Source organism: Diplotaxodon limnothrissa, linkage group LG12 (genome assembly GCF_057381915.1).
Source record: "Diplotaxodon limnothrissa isolate DT_005_m linkage group LG12, D_limnothrissa_male_GT1.1, whole genome shotgun sequence".
Lineage (NCBI taxonomy): Eukaryota > Metazoa > Chordata > Actinopteri > Cichliformes > Cichlidae > Diplotaxodon > Diplotaxodon limnothrissa.
The window spans coordinates 12641969-12667212 of record NC_140607.1 but is presented as its reverse complement, the minus strand read 5'-3'; the positions used below and the strand labels follow the sequence as shown (position 1 = coordinate 12667212).

General features: G+C 41.0%; 1 protein-coding gene across 2 annotated transcripts in view; it reads left to right on the top strand.

Moving 5' to 3' along the window:
- The window catches only part of ncor2 (nuclear receptor corepressor 2), a 94001-nt gene that overhangs the window by 17831 nt on the left and 50926 nt on the right, over positions 1–25244 (top strand). For both annotated transcript variants that reach the window (XM_085367134.1, XM_085367133.1), the window contains exons 2-6: positions 2357–2552; positions 3259–3374; positions 12653–12830; positions 16461–16643; positions 23967–24080. In XM_085367134.1, the coding sequence (XP_085223260.1) occupies positions 2448–2552; positions 3259–3374; positions 12653–12830; positions 16461–16643; positions 23967–24080 (696 nt within the window). In that variant the 5' untranslated portion in view covers positions 2357–2447. The remainder of the gene's footprint in view (positions 1–2356; positions 2553–3258; positions 3375–12652; positions 12831–16460; positions 16644–23966; positions 24081–25244) is intronic.

The following is a 25244-nucleotide window of genomic DNA, read 5'->3' as shown; positions in this document are numbered from 1 at the left end:
CGTCAACGTGTTAGCTAGCTAACCACGCTAACGAGCTAACCACGCTAACGCCATGCAGCCCAGAGGGGGTGCACGGACTAAAATCCTTTCATTTTCTCAAAAGTTGACAGCGCGCCTTATGTATGAATTCTGGTTGTGCTTGATGGCCGCGAACCGATTTTATGTGGAACACGGCGCTCAGCAATCTGTCAAAAAATGTTTTAGTACGACTTTGGTAAGCTACGGAGCTGCACCGCTTGATGGATTGTCGGAGCATTACGGCTGAGCCTCGCGGAGTGATACGTACTGTGCTTCAACGTAATATTACCCTACTGTGTATAAGGACTATAAATGGCACCTGTTAAGAGACGCGGTTGCGAAGCGGATTTCAAACTCCAGGCTGTCAGTCACGCAGTACAAGTTGGGAACAGAGCAGCTGTGAAATCTGTCTTTGTTATTGTGCTCAGCGTCTTTTAGTTTACATTTTGACTGCACAATTGTGAGCTTTTTGTTATGCACAAAAACAACATTGTTTTCTTTTATTTATGGAGCATTATTATTTAATAAATGCTCATAATTTATTTTTGAGTAAATTTTATGTACATCTGCTCTATGTTAATAAAAGTGCCTGTGTGACATCTGGGACACAGCTTTGACTAAGAACTCTCTTTTTGTTCTTACTTTATGGCTTTAAAAAAATATATCGAGATATATATCTTATATCGCCATCCAGCTAAAAAATATCGAGATATGAATTTTGGGTCATATCGCCCAGCCCTAGTTGGTATTGCTTATTTCATATGTTTAATAACTACTTATGTTTGTTGTTAAGTGTTTTTGCATAGCGTTTTTTAGACTAAAGTAAGAATCTACTCTGTGTCCTATCTTGTCGTCGAGCAGTGAAATGCATTTGGACTTGTTTTGAGCGTTTGGCTCAGTGACAGTGGCTTTCCCATTCAGTTTACAAAATTGCAGTGCACTTAAAGCACTTTGCTATCTTGTCAAGATTTCGATCAGTGCCCCTGTTGAGTGCCCATATTTCACCATGCCTCTTGTTGTGCGCCACACACAGCACTGAAACATGAGCTATGAGAGGGAGGCGTCATTAGCCAAAGCCCTGCAGAAATGGCAGGAGGCCTAATTTCTCTGCTGGCAGAAGTCACAGGGACACATGTCGCAGGCACTAGTCCATCCACTACTACTACTACTAGCAAAGCAGGCTTGTAAGTGTGCCTGAGAATGACGGTGAACATCATGTGGAGAGTGAAATCTCACAAATAAGACTATAAGTGTATCCATCCATCCATCCCATTGAGAAACAAATTTCATATATATATATATATATATATATATATATATATATATATATATATATATATATATATATATATATATTTTTTTTTTTTTTTCTTTCTTTAATTTTTATATTGCAAATATGTTTTCCAACATCTGCTATAATTTGCATGGTCGCTGTAATGAGGACAGGGCAGTTATTCCCTCTTTTTTATGGGGTTTTAAACCCAATTACAGGGTTGCGGCCAGTGCATTGCAAGTACTGCATGCTGCCACCATTTCTGAGCATTTGCATTGCAGTTAGCATGTCATTAGATGATTCTTTTTTTCCTTTACCTTGCAAAGTAATTTTAACTTATTCTTCTGTATGTCTGTCCTTGTGATTAACACCTGTTACCTTTAAGTAACAAATTCTCTTCACTTCCTTCCTTGTTGCAGGAGGTGCCCGAGGTCTACATATATGTTCATAATGATAACATATATAATATATTAATAATTAAAGTTGTCTCAGGCCTATGTGACAGACCTACCTATACCTCATTCTGTAGGTAGCACTCAGGGCTGTTTTTACTTGTATGTCCATTTTTTTTTTATTTTTTTTTATTTTTTTTGGGTCCATATATGCCATACTCCTTGTGGATGTGACCACTCTGGTTTACATAATGTCATCTGCAGTTAAAATCTAGTGGCCTGACTCCTGAGACCTACATCTCTATCTGGAAATGAGTTATTTATGTTGGTCCTAAAACCCCATCGCGCTTGGAGTATTTTTACTGGCTGGTTGCTTGTCTTGGCCGGTGTTGTCTGCAAGTCCTCCGTGTGTGGACAGTGGGCCATTCAGTAGGCTGTGAATGAGAGGTTGGGTCTAGCAGGTGCAAGGATTCTCACTTCTTTACTAAGGGTGGAGCAGCTGTGGTAGGGATGTGATGACATTCTAAGATCTCTAGTTCTTTTTGGATGTACTATCCAGAAAGCATCAAAGAGCTGTGCTTACAGCCAGTTTTGTGATTATTCTGTTGTTGAGAGCAATTCCACTGGCCTAACTTTCAAAACATCTAATCTTTTTTCTTTTCTTTTCTCATAGGTTGCAGGCTAAAAGAAACGGCCGATAATGTGCAGCATCTGCTCTACAGCAACACCCACTTCCTGCCTGTAGAGGAAGCGGCTGTGCCAGCATGTCCTCTCATCCCCAGACTGTGCCGCCGGGCCGGAGGACTGTGGACACACGGCACCTGCCAAACCCCGCCACTCTACCACTGCAGCTGCAACGGGCACACACGGTAAGGGGCCTTACACACAATGATTTTAATGGAATCACTTGTGTTGCCTTTTTGTTTTGTAGGGAAAAACATTTGAAAGATGAAAACTGTAGTTGTGGCTTGGCTGTTCCTACTTGGATATTTGGTAAACAGGATTTTAGTCAGATCTACTGGAAAGGGCTTAACCCCAAAGACCCCCATAGGTGTTTTTCCAGATTACACTGCCGTAACCTGAAAATGGTCCCCTCATTAGATGTTTGAGTTGAAAGTTCATGTTTTTGTTATGGAGTCGGCATCAAGGCCTTCCGCATGATTTCCACCCACATCTCCTAATTATCAAGATTATGTTCTTCCACGCATCGTCGACAAAGCTGTCTGTGCTTGAAAGAAGAGGCCTCTGGCTGACGTAAAAGTTCATTCACTGACCTTTAGTGTTTGCAAGGCTTTTTTTTTCACTTGAATGACAGGAAGTTCCAAGACTTTAGGCCACCATTAGTTTAACCCTGCTGCTCCTTTATGTCATCATATTCATTGGACGATGAAAGTTGATGGAATGTGTGACATATCGCCAACTGACAGAAAGCTTAAGATAAAAGATAAGAAATTACAGGAGAACCAAGGCAGGAGACTTTTTTTGGGGGGAGGTATTTGTGGTTTTCTAACACTAACATTACGTGGTGTTCTAATGAGGATGGAGTTTCTATAAGATTTGTTGTCTCTGTTGTAGGATGTCGGACTGGTTGACTACCCCTCTCATCATAGCAGGGAATACAGTCCCCACCTCACCCAGCCCCATCGTCGTCGACCTTCTTTGCTTTCAGAGTTCCAGCCTGGAAGTGAAAGGTAAGGATGCCTTCTTCATGAATATGGTCTATCCCCTCACGAGGAACACATTTCTCTAATTTTGAAACCTACCAGAGAAGATTTCTCTTGGTCTTTTTTTTTTTTTTTTTTTTTTTTTTAAACTGCGTGAGGTCACTGATTGCAATTGAATGTATGTGTAGATATAAAATTGGTGTCGGTGAATGCCCAACAATGTCTACTACAAAAAATATTTTAGGTTAACATAATTATAGCTTTTGCTGAACAAAAAAATGCTATTGATGTATTGTTACAGATCATTTCAGCATCTGCCACTGCTTTAGTTTTATTGGTGACATCATATTTTTATACTAGATGCACATTTCAATTAAAAAAGAAAGAAAGAAAAGTAATTCATCCTTAATAATGTAATTTTAGAAATGTGGGACTGAGCTGTAGTAGTAGATGAAAGTCAGAGACTTTGTGGTGAATGGGGAAGATGTCACACATCAAGGGAGCGGCCTTTTGGGCCGCCAGCTCTGGATATTGGATGGATGGATGCTTATGTGGCATTGCCAAATTTGATGAATTTGTTCTTGTTGATTGCTAGCCACAGCCACATAGAGGCTTCTTGCAGACAGCATTTGTTATGCAGTATTATTCTGTTAAAGCCTGTGCCTGTTAACCCTCCCCCAGTTTAATCCTTATGTAATTGGCATCTGCAGCCGTTCTTCTGTAATGTTGTGTTAAACTGCTGTGCTGGGCAATGAAGCTTGCAGAGGTGGTTTTTTTTTAATTTTTTTTAATTTTTATTTTTAAAAAAAAAGCTTTTCTAATCGACCAAACAGTAAATTGGCCAAAGAATTGTATGAGTAGTACCTTGTCAATGCAGATGCAGGTCTTGTACCTGCTAATGGTCTTTATTTATATAATATAATCTCTTTTTGAGGATGAAACTTGATGAGTACTTATAAATAATTGATGTGCATGATATGAATTTTGCATGACGCACAGAGGAAGTCACAAGAATTTTTTTCCTCCTTCAGTTGTTTGGCAGATTTTCTTGCATGTATTAAAACATGCATGGAATACAAAATGTAGGCAGACTTTACTAGAAATCAGCTGACAGATATTACATCAGTCAGGAGTAGGCTGGGGTCTGTCTTTCAGTATATAAATCATCTTGTGTGTCTGACATGGCAGACAGCAGATGGCAAAATGATTCTGTAGCACTGTGGGGCTGTGGCATATTTTTTATTTTTATTTTTGGCTTATTTAAATGTCAGTCTGCTAGCATTATGGTCTTCACTGTATAACAGAGAGCTGTGCACTGGCCCCATTTAACAGTTATTAGCTTAGCCCGCAGTGCGGGAACATTGGGTCATGGTTTGATAAACAGATAAACACTGCACAGTTTGAATGCTTCCCACTAGCTTCTGATTTTCTGACTCTTCATTCAATCACTTGGCAGTCTCTCTGAGTTGACTCACTTGTGCCTTCTGCAGCTTTTACAGTGGCAATGAATTATGTTTTTAAGCACATAAAAATAACCTTCATATGAGAAGGAGAGATTACAGACAGGTAGCCCACATTTCTTTGTAGAAGCTGAAATAAACCGGTGGTCTTGCTGGCAGGCGTCTGGGGGTGGGGAAGCTTTCAGCTGAATATTTCAGGGCTTCAGCATTCCTTTAGAGATCTCAGAATTCAGACTGAAGCTCATTCAGAGTGTGAATAGTGTAATTCTGGCCTTTGGAATCCTTCAGTCTATTCTCTTCTGTGTGCTTGTCTTTTCACAAGTCTCGGTAATTCTGCACACCATGTTTCCATTTGTAGCAAACTCGGGGAGAAAATGTGAGCACTAATATGGCCTTTAGAAACTGTGCCATTCTCCAGAGATCTGTCATACTGAGAAACGGTTTGACAGATTAATGTTTTCTCTTTAATAATCTGGACTGAAGGCAGGAGGAAATGTGCTATTTTAACCTAATTACAGGTCAGAAAACCGTTGCAGTGTGTAATCACTTGTGAACCACTATGGCAGTTGTTTGTTTCACCTTCCTTTTTTACTCCTTGCAGTATCTCACTCACTCCCCCTCTTCCCGTCTGTGTGAGATCATCCCAGCTTCTTGAGAAAGGGAGCGAATACATTTTCTAGCAAGCACAACAAGATACTGAAGCCACTTAACACTTTATTTTCTGGACAGAACAGAGTGTCTAAACGTGTCTGGTGCAAGAATGGAAAATGAGTTTGCACCATAGCCTGCATTATTGTTGAATTATTCTGTGAAAGTAATCGGAGTCCTTTGGGCATATGGGTAGGTGCAGTTTGGCAGTGTTCGTAGTCTTTTTAAATGAATCCTTTGTATTGCTGCTCTTTGAATCCCAGTCTTTCTTTCATTCAAATGTGTTGCATTTGTAATTGCAATGCAGCCTTTTTTGATTAAGGCCTCTAATGTGCTGAATTACTTTACATACATTATTTCATTTGATTGTTCTGCCTCTACCTGCATTTCACACATTGATTTCCTAGAAACAGATCTTTTAAGTATTTGAATAAATGTGGTTGCTACGATATTTTGTAAATATTCTCCAGTATTTTTGGCCACTGGGCAACTTTATTCCGTAATGTGAACAGAAAAGTAGATGGCTTGCACATTTTGCATGAAGTTTTTGAGCTCCACCCGCCGTCCCCACTCTACTGTGCATTATCTCACTTTCATTCATCCCAGCTGTGGTGCATTTAGCCAGGAGTCAGTCTGTCTCTGTCTCTCTCTCTGTCTCTCTCTTTCTCTCTGTCTCTCTCTCTGTCTCTCTCTCTCTGTGTGTCTCTCTCTGTCTCTGTGTGTGTCTCTGTCTCTGTGTCTCTCTCTCTCTCTCTCTGTGTCTGTCTCTCTCTCTCTGTGTGTGTGTCTCTCTCTCTCTCTCTGTGTGTCTCTCTCTCTCTCTGTGTGTGTGTCTCTCTCTCTGTGTGTGTGTCTCTCTCTCTCTGTGTGTGTGTGTCTCTCTCTCTCTGTGTGTGTGTGTGTCTCTCTCTCTGTGTGTGTGTGTGTGTGTGTCTCTCTCTCTGTGTGTGTGTGTGTGTGTGTCTCTCTCTCTGTGTGTGTGTGTGTGTGTGTCTCTCTCTCTCTCTGTGTGTGTGTGTGTCTCTCTCTCTCTCTGTGTGTGTGTGTGTCTCTCTCTCTCTGTGTGTGTGTGTGTCTCTCTGTGTGTGTGTGTGTGTCTCTCTCTGTGTGTGTGTGTCTCTCTCTGTGTGTGTGTGTGTCTCTCTCTCTGTGTGTGTGTGTGTGTGTCTCTCTCTCTGTGTGTGTGTGTGTGTGTCTCTCTCTCTGTGTGTGTGTGTGTGTGTCTCTCTCTCTCTGTGTGTGTGTGTGTCTCTCTCTCTCTGTGTGTGTGTGTGTGTCTCTCTCTCTCTGTGTGTGTGTGTGTGTGTCTCTCTCTCTGTGTGTGTGTGTGTGTGTCTCTCTCTCTGTGTGTGTGTGTGTGTGTCTCTCTCTCTGTGTGTGTGTGTGTGTGTCTCTCTCTCTGTGTGTGTGTGTGTGTGTCTCTCTCTCTGTGTGTGTGTGTGTGTGTCTCTCTCTCTGTGTGTGTGTGTGTGTGTGTCTCTCTCTCTGTGTGTGTGTGTGTGTGTGTCTCTCTCTCTGTGTGTGTGTGTGTGTCTCTCTCTCTCTGTGTGTGTGTGTCTCTGTCTCTCTGTGTGTGTGTGTCTCTCTCTCTGTCTCTCTGTGTGTGTGTGTCTCTCTCTCTGTCTCTCTGTGTGTGTGTGTCTCTCTCTCTGTCTCTCTGTGTGTGTGTCTCTCTCTCTCTGTCTCTCTGTGTCTCTCTGTCTCTGTTAGCCTTTCCTGCACCGTGCACAGCTGCGTAGCTGCTCCTCTGGGGAGCAACGAAGAGATTGGCAGTAGGGCTGGGCGATATGACCCAAAATTCATATCTCGATATTTTTTAGCTGGATGGCGATATAAGATATATATCTCGATTTTTTTTTTTTTTTTAAGCCATAAAGTAAGAACAAAAAGAGAGTTCTTAGTCAAAGCTGTGTCCCAGATGTCACACAGGCACTTTTATTAACATACAGCACAGATGTACATGAAAAATTACTCAAAATTAAATTATGAGCATTCATTAAATAATAATGCTCCATAAATAAAAGAAAACAATGTTGTTTTTGTGCTAAACAAAGAGCTCACAATTGTGCAGTCAAAATGTAAACTAAAAGACGCTGAGCGTAATAACAAAGACAGACAGATTTCACAGCTGCTCTGTTCCCAAGTTTTACTGTGTGACTGACAGCCTGGAGTTTGAAATCCACTTCATAACCACGTCTCTTACAGGTGCCATTTATGGTCCTTATACACACACAATACGGTAATATTACGTTGATGCACAGTACGTATCACTCCGCGAAGCTCCTCGGTAGCCGTAATGCGCCGACAATCTATCAAGCGGTGCAGCTCCGTAGCTTACCAAAGTCGTACTCAAACATTTTTGGACAGATTGCTGAGCGCCGTGTACCACATAAAATCGGTTCGCGGCCATCAAGCACAACCAGAATTCATACATAAGGCGCGCTATCAACTTTTGAGAGAATGAAAGGATTTTAGGGTTAGCGCTGTTAGCTCGTTAGCGCGGTTAGCTCGTTAGCATGTTTAGCTCGTTAGCACGTTGACGCCGTCCAGCCCCACGCATGGGGCGATGCGCAGTAACTCGTTAACGGAGATTTGCCGTGTCCGTCTTGTCGCTGCCTGCACGTGAAGCGATGGGGTAGGAGGGGGAGTTGTCTTCAGTGAAGGCGAGGCGGAGTAACGTTGCGTAGAGACAAAAGTGGACGAAAGAGAGGCAAACTTGCGGCTCCACAACTATAATTATAACGTAACATAGACTATATTGATATAAAGGATATTGTCACATCTTATATCTCGTATAAAAATATATCGATATGTTTTAAAAACTCGATATATCGCCCAGCTCTAATTGGCAGCCACACAAACGCTGTAGTGCTTTCACAACAACAGGCAGCAATCAGCATACACGATCTCTGTTATTGGCATAATGGGGCCCAAGCCAGTAAGAAAGTAGTGGGGTGTTGTGTTGCCCCTTCCCTGTCTCTGCCATACACTCTCAGCTCTCACTCCATGCACATCTTTCTCCTATCCTCCAGACAAATCCTCCCTAGTGAACAGATTATTCTGCACGCTCACATGGGAGAGAGGGAGAAAGAAAGAGAAGAGAAGAAAAGGACAGGGGGAGAGACGGAGAGAGAAGGGGGTGGGCTGGAGAGTTTGATGTGATTATGTAAGTGCCAGTCCTCTATGGAGATGAGGAAGTATTCGACTGAATGAGTGAGAAAATTGTGTCCGGGGGAGAAATCGCACACCATCTGGGTAATATTTTTTCCCTCCGGTTGCTTTTGTTATATATGTATCTCTATCTTTTGCCGTTTGCAGTCCATAATGTTTGCGACTTGTCTTTAAATTATATAATTTTAAAAAAAAAAGGAAAAAAAAAAAGAAAAGCATAACACATTTCAGTCCAACATGCATGTCCACATTTTTGGATTATGTTAATGTCTTGATTGTTACACCACACCTCCAGACAGTGATGGGCTACATGTTCTTTGGCACATAAAGAAACCTCACACTAGGCCATTGTGGGTATTGGACCAGCAATTATGGTTGTGTTTTCCCTCTTCTCTTCAGAAGCTACTTCCATTTTGACACTGGCAGCAAAGTCACTGACATTCTGGCATCTGCCTTCAGGGCAGATTTGAGAAAACTGCTCCCCTAGTAAGAACAGAGATCCATTTACAACCGGGCTAATAAAACTTCCCACATCTAAGTAGCGAGTGCAGTTAACATGTGGAAACTGTCATTTGACTGCACACCAAGGCCCCCTTTTTACTGGTTTCCCCAGTGTATTAATGAATTTAATGAATGCGAAAAGTGTGATTTATACTGCCACTGCACATGCAGCATATCATGATTAGATCGCGCCACATTGTCTCTTAGTGTAAGTAAGGCTCAAACATCCAGAGCCATTGTACTGTTGGTGTGCAGTATAGGGAGTGTCATAGTTTCCTCGAAGCTTGAAACAAAGCCTTTTATGACTTTTGTATGCAGTGGCCACACACAAACCCCACAAAGACCTTCGGTATATGCTGCTGTAAATGTTAGTGTTACAGTGAGTCACCATTTCCAATTTTCTTCCTTCCTTATTTTTTCCACTTTCCAGTCCTGGGTAACCAATTGCATGCTGCCATATTACAACAACAAAAAAGGCAGTCAGTGATTATTTGATGATGATTCGGTTTGAACCAAGCCAAGCCCGCTGACGCTTGTGTCAGCCTTGAACACAAGGATTTAGGACAGCCTGATCTCAGGCTGTAACTGTCAACTTGTTTACACGTGACTTTTTTGTTGTGGTCTGTATAAATGGGATTTAATTAGGTCATCGTGATAAAACAAGCCTGCTCTGAGTCTTGTCTCTAGCCCACAGGATTAGTGTTGTCCTCTCAAATTCGTTAACTGATGGCGTAATTTTTGACCACGGACCACATCTCTCTTAAATGTCATTTTTATTTCCAAAAACGTGAAGGAGAAAACGACAAAACAGTGTCAACGCTTCAGGGTGAGCTGAGGCTAAAATAATAAACAAAAACTAAGCTAAGCTCCGATGCCCATGTACATTAACTCACAGAAAAAGAAGAGAAAACAGCACTTCATTCTCAATACTCATACTTAGGCGTTCAGGGAAGCAAGTGAGCCTCTCTCGCCATTGGTTCTGTGGGCTCTGCGTATAGGGTGGGTTTACAGGCTGGAACCGGTCACCCAGGAGCTGTACATCAGCACACCAATCACAGATGAGCACCTGCACAGTCGAATTGCCATACATCTGCAACGTTAACAGTTTCCATAATGCAGCGCGTTGTTCGGAAACTAAAACAAAGACAACAGTTGTAACAATGCAAAATGAGATTAAGCATTCCAACACTGGCTCTAAAACCTGCCTATAATGTTGCCATAAGATGGTCTGCTTTCATTCTGCAATTATATGGGGTCAAACTGGCATTTCCGTGCAATCTATTTCTGATTATACAGCAATTAACTGTGACAAATCAGTGAAAATCACATGTGTTGCTGTTTACATAGTTAAAATGTGAATTTACTTCTATTACATTTGCGGTTAGCAACCTTCCTTTTATATAAGAACTTGAATACAGAACACAACCAGCTGGCAGCCAGTGGAGAATAAGTTGTGCTTATTGATAAAGACTCATTCAGACTGATGGTAACATGTTTGCATTCTGCATTTATAAATTAGATGGCAATTATTTTCATACCTTTGCAGTTACACTCAGAGTTTCAGTCAGTCCAGTTTGGACTGTAACTGAAGCTTGAAGTTCTCTTCTTCCATGGCTTACTAACATGCGGGGTTCAGTGCTGGGTCTGTTATTTCGTTTTGTTTTCTGTTTTCTTGTGTTCTGTGTTATTGTGGGCGCTTTACATTGCAATATGAAGTGCCTTAAGGCAACAGTTGTTAGGATTTGGTGTCTTAAAAATTAAACTGAATTTTCTTTATTTTCTTCTTTAGTGGGTATCATGAGTATTGTTGCACAGATTGTGGACATTGTTTACTGGGTTAGATGACCCATCTTTCTCATATTCAAGAGAAAATGGTGCAGGCAGACTAGCATGTTCTAGGGAGCAAGCTCATATTACCCTTATTTTATACATACTTTACACTGGTCTCAGTGGATTTTAGAATTTATTTCAAAACGCTTGTATACAGACCACTAAATGGTCTAGCTCCAGCTTTGGGCCAATGTGTAGTTGGTGGCATTTAATGTAAATTCTCTGCGGAGTCTGCATGATCACAAAACATGGGCAAGCTTTTGGATTGTTCAACATCTACCCTCACAGTCTATTTATAAAATATACATCAGTTGAACCCAAGTGGATGTGGGAATTATGAGGTTTTAAAACTGAAGAGTAGCGGGACAGAGCCTTCACTCAGTGGCAGTTATGGAGTAGTCTTTTGCTCTGGTTTTATGACTGCCAACTTTGTAAGTTTTTTTTTTTATTTTTTTTTTTTAAAGGAGAGCAAGAGATTCTGTTTGATATTAACTGCCTTTAATTGTTTACTGTAGTTCTATTTCATTCCGTGGTTTTGCCTTGCTACTAGGGCAGCACGATTTTGCATAAAATGAGAATCACGATTTTTTGGCTTAGAATTGAGATCACGATTCTCTCACGATTTTCTTTTCCAGTATAAATATTTATTGCACTTATTAACTGCACATCAACTTCGTAACAGTTGAGACTAAACATTAAAAAAAACAAATGTCTCACGTTTTGTTGTTGCCGCTAAATGTTGTACTGCTTGAAATTCCGTCTCCACCGTTGCTCGACACTGCGTGTATAGAGCAGGTAGTGCAACAATAGAAAAATAGTTGTGGGACGGCACTGTGTAGCGTTTGTCTAGGGTGTTGATCATTTTCCTAAATCCCTCGTTTTGATGGGAGTCAGGTGATAAGTAATAGCCTCTAATTTCTTTGTGCCTGCGGGAGTTCGACGGGTATAGGGAAGCGCTGTATAAGGTTCCCGTTATTGATGTTTGGGTGGTTGACCGGGACGGATTTTCTCCTGTCACTTTCTCGTCATCCCTGACGTGCTCTCCGTTGTTTTTCCCCCTGCTAATTTTAGCATCACACGGCACAGCTTCTGGATCACGTGGTATAAGGCTCCGCCCTTGTCATTTGTTGAACAGGAAGAGTGAGCGCTTGTTTTCATGCAGAGTACGTCCCGGATCAAAATGCGGCACAATCGTCGTCGTCTTTTTTTTTTTTTTTTTTTTTTTTTAAATCGTTGTCATTTGGAAATGAGATCGCACATAAGTATGAATCGAGATCGCGATTTTCTAACGATTAATCGTGCAGCCCTACTTGCTACTATATTTTAATTATCTGGTATAGAGCAGGTTTTATTGTGTGTCTCTCCAGTAGTTGTATTTATTTTTATACTGTTCTGTTGTAGAGCACTTTGACTTCATGTCTGTGCAAATTACCTTTATAAATAAGCTGTACTCACTTAACACAAAACCAACAAGGCACTAAGTCACCAAGACATCTTTAAGTGCCCTTTCGTATGTGGCACCTGGACTTTAACACTATCATTGGTCCTGTGCGTTTCAAGATGGAGTCACTATGTCTGTGCAAGAACAAGATATCAAGGAAAATGTTGCTTTTCATCAGTATCTGTTTTTTCCTTCTATAACATTTTGTACTTTTTCTTATCTGCTGCATTTGTTTTTTTTTTTGTCTTTTGCAGAGGACAGGAGCAGCATATCCGCTATGAGCACATCTACCTAACAGAGCCCACTGGCCAATCAGAGGTGGAGTATGCAGATATCAAAAGGCCTCGTTTAGAGATGGGACCAGAGTCTGTGATGAGGCCTTCATCCCACCGCCCGCCATTGCCTCTGGGAGGGCCTGAGGACATGACAAAGGTCAGTAGTTGGTATGAAGTACAGTAAAAGTGCCAGCAAGCGAATGAAAACAAAAAACATTCGTCCTTGACTTTGCTGCTAATAACAATAGAAGAAAGCCATGCTAAATGCAAAATACAGGGCTAGATGTAAAACAAAGTTTTTCAATTAACACAATCAGTATTTTGGGAGTTTGCTGTATTACCAAAATGATATTCAACAATTATGATTTTCCTTGAAAAATAACACACACACAAAAAAATCATCCTAGAAATCTGTTTTTTATTTGACTCCTTCAGAGCCCCAGAGGATGTTATTAGACACACAGCTGAGGTTGTAGAGAGAGATTCAGCATTGTAGCTAAGCTGGCTCTCTGTGAGCAGCAGTAGGAAGACTAAGGTAGTTGTGAAACAGCAATTAATAAATAATAGAGCTGACCTAGATTTCAAAAGACTGAGCACGAAACTGTGTGAACTACAGATCAAAACGACTTGCTTGTGTGTAGAGCTGCTGATGAGGAGGTGTTCCTGATTTTACACAGAGTGCTTCGAACTGCCAGGGGAGGCAGCCAGCCAAGGAATGGTAAATAGATACAACAATAACAGACGGCACAGGGGAAAAAAGACAGACTCTTAGGCTAGCAGGGAAACATTCAGGAATGCCAGCAATTCCCCCTTAGAGCGGCAAGGGCTGGAAACCCATTATGTAAGTGATGTCAGATGCAGTCACTGTGTGGAACAAGTGCACCTAATGATACTGAGTTAGAAAGGGAGATGCGGCTGAAATGAGGCAAAGGGCAGATGTAGGGAGATGCAGATAAAGGGTAATAGAGGAAAATAAGAGTAAAAGGCTAACAGTAAAAAGGGAGTAGGCCAGTAGTATCAGACAAAGCTGATGGTTACAGCATGACTCACATGGACTGAGAATCAGAGGGACAAAGGCAGCATGTTACAGTAAACCATTGTTCAATCATCCTGAATTTGTGGTTTTTGGAAAGAAAATGAAATATAAGGGAGCATAAGAGTGAGACATTAGGAGAAATCATCTTTACAGGGATGATCTCAGAGTTCACTGGCCTTATATGGCTTAAAAATGAGCATTGCTGTTGATGTTATGAAATATTTATGGCACTGAAGGAATTCACATGTGACAAAGCTGACTAATGCACTTTCCCCTCTCTCGCTCTCTCTCTCTCTCTCTCTCCCGTCTTTAAAAAAATCTGAATGACAGCCATTCTCTCCTGGCAGATTAATGCCGGTCTCCCGTTGGTGCCAAAGTTGTGTATAATACAGAAGTGCACTGCGTGTGCTGTGGTTTTCCCATTGAGAGCATTCAGTGACTTTACTTGAGGTCTCGACAGTACATGGGAAGGTAAAACAGTGTCATTGCTCCACATGATATTTTTCAAAGGCATACTGGGTATTGGAAAAATTTGTTTGAGTATTTTCTTATAAGGTTTCTGCTTCTGTTGCGTGTGTGCAATCCTTTTATTCTGAGGTTTATCACAGAAAGCAGTAATATGTTGGTTAGCTTGACGCACCTTTGATAACCGGGATTGCTTTGAAGGAGGAGGGAATGATATGATTTGGCTTTTGCACACGTGGTGGCATTAGTAGGATTGTGTTTGTGGGCTCTACCATACTCTAAGCCTTGCTAGCATCTGTGAATAAATAGAGTGGTTAGTTGTTAGGGCATCCAATTAAACCAAGTGCTGTTTGGCATTGGTGTTATATTAGGTGCAAAGTATTATAATGACATTCACCTTTGACATATGTGAAAGTCATGTTTCAGTCACATCGGTTTCAGTAGGTTGACTCTAGCACTTTCTCAATCTAGAATTGAGAAAGTGAACTCTGAACTTAGCACGAGAACAGGATGTCTAAGGCTTCACATCATGCTGAAGAGTGTGAAACGGTTAAGCTATAAGCTATACTGGACTGGGCTTAGCAATTGAACTGTGACCTTTTCACACAATGTCAAAGGTCTAGGAACTCTTGACGTACCGCTTAACCAAAGAAAGGATAGCGTAGGGAGCAAAATCAGAGGGAGAAGTTGATTTGAAAAATGTAGTTTTGTCATATCATCGAATCCCATCTGGATAAACAAGGTTTCTAACTCAACTATTTCGTTTGCAGCTGTTGAAAGTTATTATAGTTGAGAGATGTTTTTTGGACAACATGAGTATGTCCTGTAGTTTACTGCTATATATGGTGAGTGCTTTGTTAGGGCTATCCTAGGATTTCATCATTAAGGACAGCGCCTGAGCATCCTCTGGCACTGACATTTTCAATCACAGCAGATCTGCAGGGCTGTAATGCCACCTGCCTGGTCCAGATTAGCCTACTTACGTAACCTTCATTTCAAACGTTTAAAAATAACACAATACAAAACCCAAGTTGGATAAACACTAAAATGTGTGCATATATTCAAAAAGTAGGAACATTCACAAGCACCCAGATCTTTGGCCCAATTGTTATTGAGAAATGACAGCCAGCTGTTTTTTTTTTTTTTTTTTTTTTTTTTTTTTTTTTTTTCCTTCCTCTAATAATTGTTGATGTATTTTAGACATAAAAAAAATGCATTGCTCTTGTTCAGGCAGTTATAATAGTTTGAGTGTACAAGGGTGTTTGTCCACATAGCCAAAACTTTGGTGTAGAGATCACACAATTTTTTTTTTGTGTTTGTGTGCACAGAGAATAAAAGTACTGTAGAGATTTTTTTCCCCCTCCCTGCTTCTCTCTTTTCCTTTGGCTGCAAAAAATGCTGTGAATACTTGTATGAGGCACGCATTAAGGACTGGTATTTCCATTACGGCAGAAAGCCAGAAGAGTAACAGTACGGAGGCTTGACATACTGTCTCTCTATATAGCAATAAACTAATATCATTAACGTAACACACTTAACTCTGTCAGTTCAGTGTCAAGTGGTTTTCTAGTGCAGTGACTTCAGACGAGCTTTCACAGTAGCTCGCTGCACTCAGCGCTGTGGGGTGCTAATATTAGCTGCTTGTGCTGTTTGAAAGCCAATCTGCATAGCAGTCCCTCTCTTTGTGTAGCCAAAGAGCTACAGAAATGGATACCAATGCAGGGCCACAAACGCTGCTCAGTTAATGGAGATACCTCTGTTTTTTTTTTTTTTTGTTTTTTTTTTGGACTGACTCACATCATTTCTACTTTGCTGGTTAATGAGTATCACCAGAATTTAAACCTCCCGCACATCCACTACCAATCTGATATCTCCCAAAGTGTCGTCACAGCAACAAAAATGGAGTGAGTTTGTATTTTTAAACAGTCTCTATTGTGCCTAAATCTGGTGAGAGAATCTGTGTGTTCACGGAGCCAATGTGCTGTCATTTATTCACTGGCATGTGCTATTGATGTAAAGGGTACACGCACTGTTTGGATGATGTTTCTTATAGAGTGGCCTTGAGAAATGGAAGGCGTGGGAGGAAACCTACAAGGTCGTTCTCTATAAAGAGCTTCTAGCAACAGCTTTTATGCTTGTTGTTTGTGAGGGCTCTTTTTTCTGACCTTCTGGCTATAACATTGTATACACGTGTCACACTACAAAAACCCCATTTGCTTCATTCTTACATCTTTTATATGTTTTACATCTAATCATGACACTGTGCTCTCTGTTGTGCTTCTGTAGGATCGCGGAAGCGCCATTGGGAAGCTGGAGCCCATCTCCCCTGTAAGTCCTGTCCATATTGATCCTGACTTGGAGCTGGTTCCAGCTCGGTTCTCCAAGGAAGAATTGATTCAGAACATGGACCGTGTAGACAGGGAGATCAGCATGGTGGAGCAGCAGATTTGCAAGCTTCGCAAAAAACAGGTGTGTAAATGTACAGTTCTGCTCTTAACTTTGAGGATATACTGGTTACAGAATGTTGCCATCTTATTAATGTACTAGCGTCACAAAAGTGTTGTAAGCTGATTTTAATCAGTGGGAACGCGTGTTCCAAGAATGTATTTGCCAGCTAGGTTGCAAAATAGTTTATCTTGTACAGCAATGAAGAAAAAGCTTCACATTCTTTCCTTTTCAGTCAGTATGACACATTTACGTCTCATATTCAAGTCAAGTCAAGTTGGCTTTATTGTCACTTCAACCATATACAGTTAGTACACAGTGAAGCGAAACAACGTTCCTCCAGGACCAAGGTGCTACATGCAACATAAATTTACAACATAAATTAACAGAAAACACTAAACTAGCTAACTAAGAGGCCTAGTTAGCTGGCTAGCAGAGACAAGACAGACTGACCTAACATAAATTACAACATAAATTAACAAAAACTAACTATCTAGGGAAGCCTTTTTTTTTTTTTTTTTTTTTTTTTTTTAAACAGACAGCAGACAACAAAGTGCACGTGCAAATGTGCAAACAAGAGCAACAAAGTGACAGTGTGACAAAAAAAAAAACACAACGTAACATAATAATAAGGTTTTGTGATGGTGAGTTGAGGTAGTGGAGGAACAGTAAACATTCCTTAGTGTAGCAGCAAAAATTAGGAAGTAAAGAAGTTAGTGCAAAAAGTCCAGTAATAATATTGTGCAAAAGAGCATTTACAGGTTGGTGTGTACGATATTGGTGGTGTAGGTCAGTGTGTTTGCGCTTGTGTTGATTAGTCAGTCCAGTCTCAATGTTTTGAGGTAGTTGAGTTAAGCTGAGTGATTGTGTGTGTGTGTGTGTGTGTGTGTGTTTATCAGTCCAGTCCCATTTTGCTGAGGAGACGGATGGCTTGTGGAAAAAAGCTGTTGCACAGTCTGGATGTGTGTGCCCGAATGCTTCGGTACCTTTTTCCAGATGGCAGGAGTGTGAAGAGTGTGTGAGAGGGGTGTTTCCGATCAGCCACAATGCTGGTGGCTTTGCGAATGCAGCGTCTGGTCTAGATGTCCTCAATAGAGGGGAGAGAGACCCCAATGATCTTCTCTGCTGTTCCCACTATCCGCTGTAGGGTCTTGCGGTCCGATATGGCACAGTTCCCAAACCAGACAGTGATGCAGCCGCTCGGGATGCTCTCGATATTGCAATCATTGTTACCTTCCTAGATTACAAAATATAGTTTCATTAAACTTAAAATTAGACTGTAAATAATTATGCAGGGTTTCCCACAAAAGTGGATTCTGTTTGTGATGGTAACTGCGTGGTGGGTTGCCGTGTGCATGTCGCTTTTACCTGCTCTTCTAGCTCCCAAAACAGCATATTGGCTGCTGCCCTCTTCCTTTTCCTCCTCCTCATAACCTACTTCTTTCTTCATTAGCTATCTCTTTCTTTTGCTACTTCTGCTGCCACAGCAACCCTGGAAATATTTTAAGCACATTATGGTACATGATAATCACATGGGGGAGACATTTCTGCTTTCATTTAAAGAAAATTCTATAACCATTTAAAGATTTTGGGAAAACTCATTGAGTCTTTAAATTTTTTCAGTATCCATGTGAGTTAAGTTAAACATTCCACACATAATCAGTCGTGCGGGTGAGATATTTTGTGCGTAGAAGTTCAGTAGAAACTGCTGTGATGTCATTCATGTGCAGTCATCCTGCATTCATGCTAATAAATCACACTGAAATTGGGTTAAAGAAAAAAAGTACTGAACTGTTTGTCGTGCTTGTAGAAGACGTTGCCAGCACTTGCATGCGCCTGTGTTGAGTTTTCTTAGTGTACTGTCATGTTTGTTTGAAATAATTGGTTTTCCAGTGTGACTTTCCCTGCCAGGCTTCAGTTGGCATCAAAGCAATAAAGTCTTAAATAGTCTTTGCTGTGTTGTAATCACCACATTTGAGCTTGTAGCTGTTTTTTGCTTGGTGTACAGTGATTATATACACAAACTACACCAGGCTTAGTTCTCTTCACTATTTAATTTGGGACAAAAGTAAGTTGAAAATGTATATGGAGCTATATATAACAGCTTCTCTGGGGGAGGAGTGAGACTATGGTGAGGTTTTGTGTTTGTCTGCACCACTTGTATGCTGACCACACCACTTCCCCTTTGGCTTCCTTCCATGATCAGTGATGAAATCGTATGGTCAAGCTTGTTCTTTTTACTGAAATTGTTCTGTCAACATACATGTGATAGTTTGTGTGGGGTACGGTTTTAACCCTGTGAAAGTGTGTCACATGTACTCCCGGAGACACCTGCTGTAACGAGAGCTACCACAAAATAGGGTTGAGTACTTTGCCAGATGTTTATATGTTTACGTGTCTGTGGTTTCTGTTTATAGTAGCGTGTAAAAGCCTTTATTCACCGCTCACTTTTTCATATTTTGTTATGAAAATAGGAAAGATGTGTAGGATTTATTGAAACATGAAAATATGCGTGGAAAGTATATGACGCAAAGAGAGTTTGTACAACTCGAACAAGCTTGAGGTACAAGTGGTATGACCACATTTATTCTTCAACATAGCCTGAACTCTTTTAGGCAGGCTTTCTACTTTAAGTAGTCTTCAGCAATAGTTCTCCAGGCTTCTTGAAGGGACAGTAAAAGCTCTTCTGTTGTGTTAAAATGATTTTGCATTGCTCTCCGGTTTCCTCCAATTTTTAAAAGGCACACTGCTGGGATATGCCGAACTTTTACTTAAGTTTTTTGTGCAAAAAACTTAATTTTATGTTTGACAAACTGGATGCTGGTAACAAACTGACTAAATATGTTCTTAAAATTGGTTCTTCGCTAAGTTGTAGGTATGACACAATACTGGTTCATCCATTGAGTTAAGTTCCTGGTTTATGCTTGAGTGATTCATAGGTCTGTGCTAAGTAGCGGGAGTGAAAAAGCAGCAAATTGAAAGACCCTCAGAAAGTCATGAGAGCTATTGCTCAACAGTACTTTAATAAAAAGAAATACAAGAAAGTCTGGGTTGGAAGGAAAAAATACAAAAATGAGAGTGGCTCAAAACTTTTGCACAGCGCTCTAAGTAACGCAGTCAAGCTGACAGTAAAATGATGGCCCTGACATCAGAGATGAGGGTGGTCTGAGACCTCATTGGTGTCACCGCTGATGTAATCTCATCACAACATGTCCTTTAGTTTGTCCTGTTTTTGCCACACTAACATAAATCAACTATTGCTGTAAAATTTGCTGGCATGAACAACACGACTGCTGAAACTGAGAACTGCCTCCTTTCTCTTTTTTTTCCAAATTACCACAAGAACCAAAATGAAGCCAGCTATTGGATTTCAACCTTGGTGTCGAACCTTTTTAAATGATGGAGAATCTGAACTCAGCTGCTCACCAGCATAAATCATCATCGTCGCTTAATACACACAGTATTTTTTATGGATATTTTTACAGTCCGGCTCTCTTCGAGCATTAAAACATCTGGACTAATTAGGTGGCATGCTAAAACTTTATTAAAAGGTTTTGGCAGAGTTGGTGAATGGGTGGCGGTTAAGGTTTAGGTTACAGCCAGCATGATTCATGTCAGCCAAGCTCAGGATGGCTGTTTTATTTTATTTTACTTCATGGTGGGTTTGAACAGGGAAGGGGGCTCTCTGTGGGGATGTCTGTTTGCCTCACCAGATTCTTATCCAGGGCTACAATGGCAAAAGATGATCCGTCTTATACTCCTCTCAAGTAGATCCTCTGGAGGCTTCCTTTCTCCCCTTTCTGAAGCCCCTGTCAGGAGATCAGAAGGGGAAGTGGGGAGGGGAACGTGGCTGACTTAACTGGTAGATACGTTGTATGGTCAGCAGCACTTGGTCTATTCTTCCAGATAACTTATAGCTGAGTACACTTCTCCAGTTTCTGTCTCCATCTTTCAGACCCATAGACTGAATCTTATTGAAATAAGGTAAACAGGAAGTAAGATCTCAGCTCTCTTTTGTGTCTTTTATAGACTTTGGGAGGGTGTCAGAAATGCAGTGTTGGGGAGTAACGGAATACATGTACCGCCGTTACGTATTTAAAATACAAAATATGAGTAACTGTATTCCGTTACAGTTACCGTTTAAAAAGGTGGTATTTACAATACAGTTACTTTGTTGAAATAAATGGATTACACGGCGGTACTTTCCTGTTTCATATTGTGGCGGGTCAGGACTGTTTGGGTTTGACAGCTACGTTCTGTTGTTCCAGGTGGCAGCGTTACGGTTGCCATGGTTACAGGGTGACGCTCTTTCTCTGCGTGTTTCCTGGGTGAGAGAGTGGCCTTTTGTTGTTGTTGTGCTAAGCTAATAGGCAGAATGCTACATGCTCTAAAGAATGTAGCCTCATGGGCAGTGTAGTCCGTGCTGCAGGGAGAATGCACTGCCATACCCGTTATGTGTCTGTGAGCGCGAGGAGGGAGAAAAAGGCGAGTGGAAAACTACGAGTTATCATCGAGCAGAAACAGGAGCTGGAAGCATGTAAATATAATAATAACCACTGCAGCCAAGAAGAGTGCCTGACGAGCCCAGCTGTAAGTAAGCTATTAAGACTCAACTGTACGCTGTGTTCGTGTTTTCCTCCGAAACAATACCGTATTTCCCGGACTACAAAGCGCACCTGAATATTAGCCGCACAAGCTAAAATCAGGGGAAAATCCTGTTTTGTACATACATTAGCCGCACCTGACCAAAAGCCGCAGGTGTTTCAATGTTGACTTATCATATGTAAGAGAATATGCACAAAGGGAATTGTCAGGAAAGAGATGGCTGTTTGGAGACACACCCCTTTTATTAATATTTTGAAAAACAAGTTATGGGTACATATTTGCACATGTAGTACATAACAGTAACCTACAGCACACCAGAAAAATAGATTCGGACTACCTTTTAGGCTCAGGTGCAGTGACACAGCTTTAACAAGAAGAAAAGTCAGTCATTCACCACCATCTTTCTCTTCTTCCTACGCACTAAAACCACCAAAGTCCTCTCCTCCAGTGTCGGATACAAACAGGCTCAGGATGGCTTCGTCATCCACTCTCCGCTTCTCTCCTTCGTTGTCACTTTCAAAACCAAAGAAATCCTCATTGTCAGTGTCGGAGTCCTCCTCTCCATCATGCAGCAGTCCAGCCCTTCAAAATCCGTTGCTGATCGTGGATGTTTTCACACTTTTCCACGCTGTCAGAATCCACCGGTTGAGTTGGGCATAACTTGCTTTTCGCAAGTTTATCGCCGCTCATCATCCACGCCTCCCGCTGAACGCGTAGCGCTACTTTGAAGTTTGTTTTTCTCGCTACTTCGTACGGCACTACGTTGCCTGGCGGACGGACATGTGACTAACATACCACTCTTGAACCCCGATCCTTCCGCCAGGCAACGTAGTGCCGTACAACAGCAGAACAAACAAAACAAATCGTCTTACGATATGACAAAAATCATGGACAATCCATAGAAAAGCCGCACCTGACTAAAAGCCGCAGGGTTCAAAGCTTGTGCAAAAAGTAGCGGCTTATAGCCCGACAATTACGGTAAGTTCCGTTGGAGCAGCCTTTCAACGCCTCTCTCTGTCTCTCGCTAGCAAAGTTGACCCAGACAACGAAGTAAAGCTATTTTTCGGCTACGAGCCCAACTCGGAGCCCGACATATTAGCCAGAGGTCCCTTTAATATGGTTTGGAGCCGTGGACCTTCAGTAATAGTAATAAATCACAGCAATAGTACATTCACGTAGTTTACCTGATTAAGACTTATGATGCTTTTTAAGTTGAGTTTCTTATAAGTATCAGACTATACTTGCTGCTGTATTAGATTTTTGTCAAGCTTTTACTGAAAGTCTGTCCTTGGGTCTGACTCTTTCAATGTAGCGATTGAAAAGAAGTAGTAAATTAAATGCAACAGTCCTTGTAATCAGATTTTTCTCCACCTTGCATCTCATCTGTTGATACAAGTTTAATTTGGACACTTGTTCTTATGGTTTAATAGTTCAGAGTTTAAGCACTACCTAACATATCTCAGAAGGAGGACAGAAAACTAAATTGTGATTGGATAATTTAATCAGGTAATTTTAAGTATTTGGAGTTTAAGAACAGGCTAACGGTTAATTTCTTGCTAACTAGCAAATCACTGTTAGACACAGACTTGGATGACTGGCACTGCTGAATAATAAGAAGGAAAACGGTTGTTCATAGGTCGATTCTACATATGCAGCATGTCCTATTTAAAAGTGAATTTGTTAAGCTCCAGCTTTCTGTGTCGTGTTTTAAGTGTCTAAAAGTGTTTTAATAGCTTTAAGCTCTTCGCCGCCTTCCGTTTTCAAAGTCAGAAGGAAGTGGCTGTGTCCACATGCTGCATATTGGTGTCATAAAGTGTGGGCGGATTAATTATCCTGACTGGTACATTTAGCCTCTTCCACATATGGGTAGAATGCACAGTTTGAATAGCAGTCCCCCTTTGGTTGCATTTACACTTTGCTTTTCCATTTATGATTTCTGCTTTTCTTTCTATAAACTGGTTAGCTTCTTTCTGAATGCCAAAATGCTCCACAGTAGTAGTAGTAGTAGTAGTAATAATAATAATAATAATAATAATAATAATAATAATAATAATAATAATAATGGATACTTTATTGATCCCCATGGGGAAATTACTTGTTTTTCTCTGCATTTGACCCATTCACTCAGTGAAGCAGTGGGCAGCCCACTAAGCAGGCGCCCGGGGAGCAGTGTGTAGGGACGGTACCTTGCTCAGGGGTACCTCAGGGTAGCCGTTAAGTGGATTCGAACCGCCGACCTTCCGATCATGGGGCGACCACTTTACCTACTGAGCTATCCCTGCCCTATCCCAGTAGTTTCCTTAAGTCCTCTGGTTCTGTAGTGTAATCACAAGTAAAGCTTGGTCACCTGCCAAGATGACTAGTAGGTTAAAGAACTTCCTCTGTTCCAGTATTTGTCTGGTGTTGTTTTTCCACATGTTCATGTCATTATTTCTCTCTTTTCTGTCTGTCTCTCTCTCTCTCTTTTTTTAGTCAATGGATGTTCAAGCTACACACCAGGCATTGGCTCTGTTTACAAGCTGTTTTGGTAACTCTTTGATTAACTAGACCCTGGGGTGCTAATAGCTATTACAGTAAATAGGACAGTTAATGCTGTCCCTGTTGGAGAGCTAGAGAAGGACAGCTGATCTAATGCACACTGTCTAACCTCACAGCAGAAACCTGTGAGCCGCAGGTCTTCCTTGAAGTCCAGGGCCCTATTTTAAGCATTAACTGTCATCTTTGTTTACACGCACGTTACAGCAACAGCTGGAGGAGGAGGCCGCAAAGCCCCATGAGCCAGAGCGACCCATCTCGCCACCACCAAGTGAGGCCAAGCACCGCAGCCTGGTGCAGATCATCTACGATGAGAACAGGGTCAGTGGAATACGCACGCACGCACGCACGCACGCACCTTGCATTTGAAATAGTTTCACTTCATTTTGACTATATTTATCAGCACAAGTAAATAATAGTGGAGGAGGGCAACCGTTTCCTCATGTTTGGGTGGTTTTTGGCTGGTGCACGATAAGCCCCTAAATTAAGTTGTGCTGTCCTCTGAACATTCTCTGATGTGTGATGTATGCTAATTTTGAGATGAGAAGCTGCTCAGAGTTTGAAAATAGTTTCTGTAAGCTAATCTAAATTGCACAGCAGGTGTAGCTTTAAAGAAACCGCATAACATACAAGTAGTCTATAGTACTTTTGTGATTTTCATTAATACACTTACACCATAATCAAAGTGTGTGTTGCTCATGGTGGGTTTATACAGTCTGCAAGAATGTTTCTTTTTCTTTTCATTGTGATCTGTCGTTTTTAAATACCTTATTTGATTAAATTCTTGAAAAAAAGCCCAACCCTAAATTGTGTAACAGAGACGGTGAGTGTCACAGATGCGTCTCATACCTGTTCTCTAGTCTTTAATGTCAGGCAAGGCAGAACGACTTCCTAAAGGTCAGCATAGCAAGTATGATGAATTTACAGGTGTATGCATGCAAAAAAACCCAAACAAACAAAAAACATACACATATCAGGGAATGATACAAATGCACTTGTGTCTTTTATGCAGGTCTGTTTATGCAAATTCTCAATTCTTTCCAAAAAGAAAAATGAAGCAAAAATAAAAAAATTCATTAGAAAATGTGGCCAGTCTTATTTATTTATTTAAAAAGTCCAAATCAAGGCAATAATTATGTGCTGCAGAGAATGTTGTGTACAGAAGTCTATATTTGAAGTGATTCTCTGTGCTCTCGGTCCCTCTAGTGGTTGGAAGGAGGTTTGCACCTCCATTTTTTTTTATTATTATTTATTTATTTTTTAATAAAGTGGCATTTTAAGAAGGGAAGTCCTCCTTTCATTTCACTGTGCCCCCAGATTCAGGAAAAGAAGCTGGATTTAGGAACAGGTAAACAACTAATTGTTTGCTAACAAAGCAAATTTCAATATTGTCAACATTTCTGGCACATTCAAGGCACCAAAAATGAAGAATTGATCGTAAAGGTGTAAATTTTAACCCTGATTAAATGTCATTCAAAACAAAAC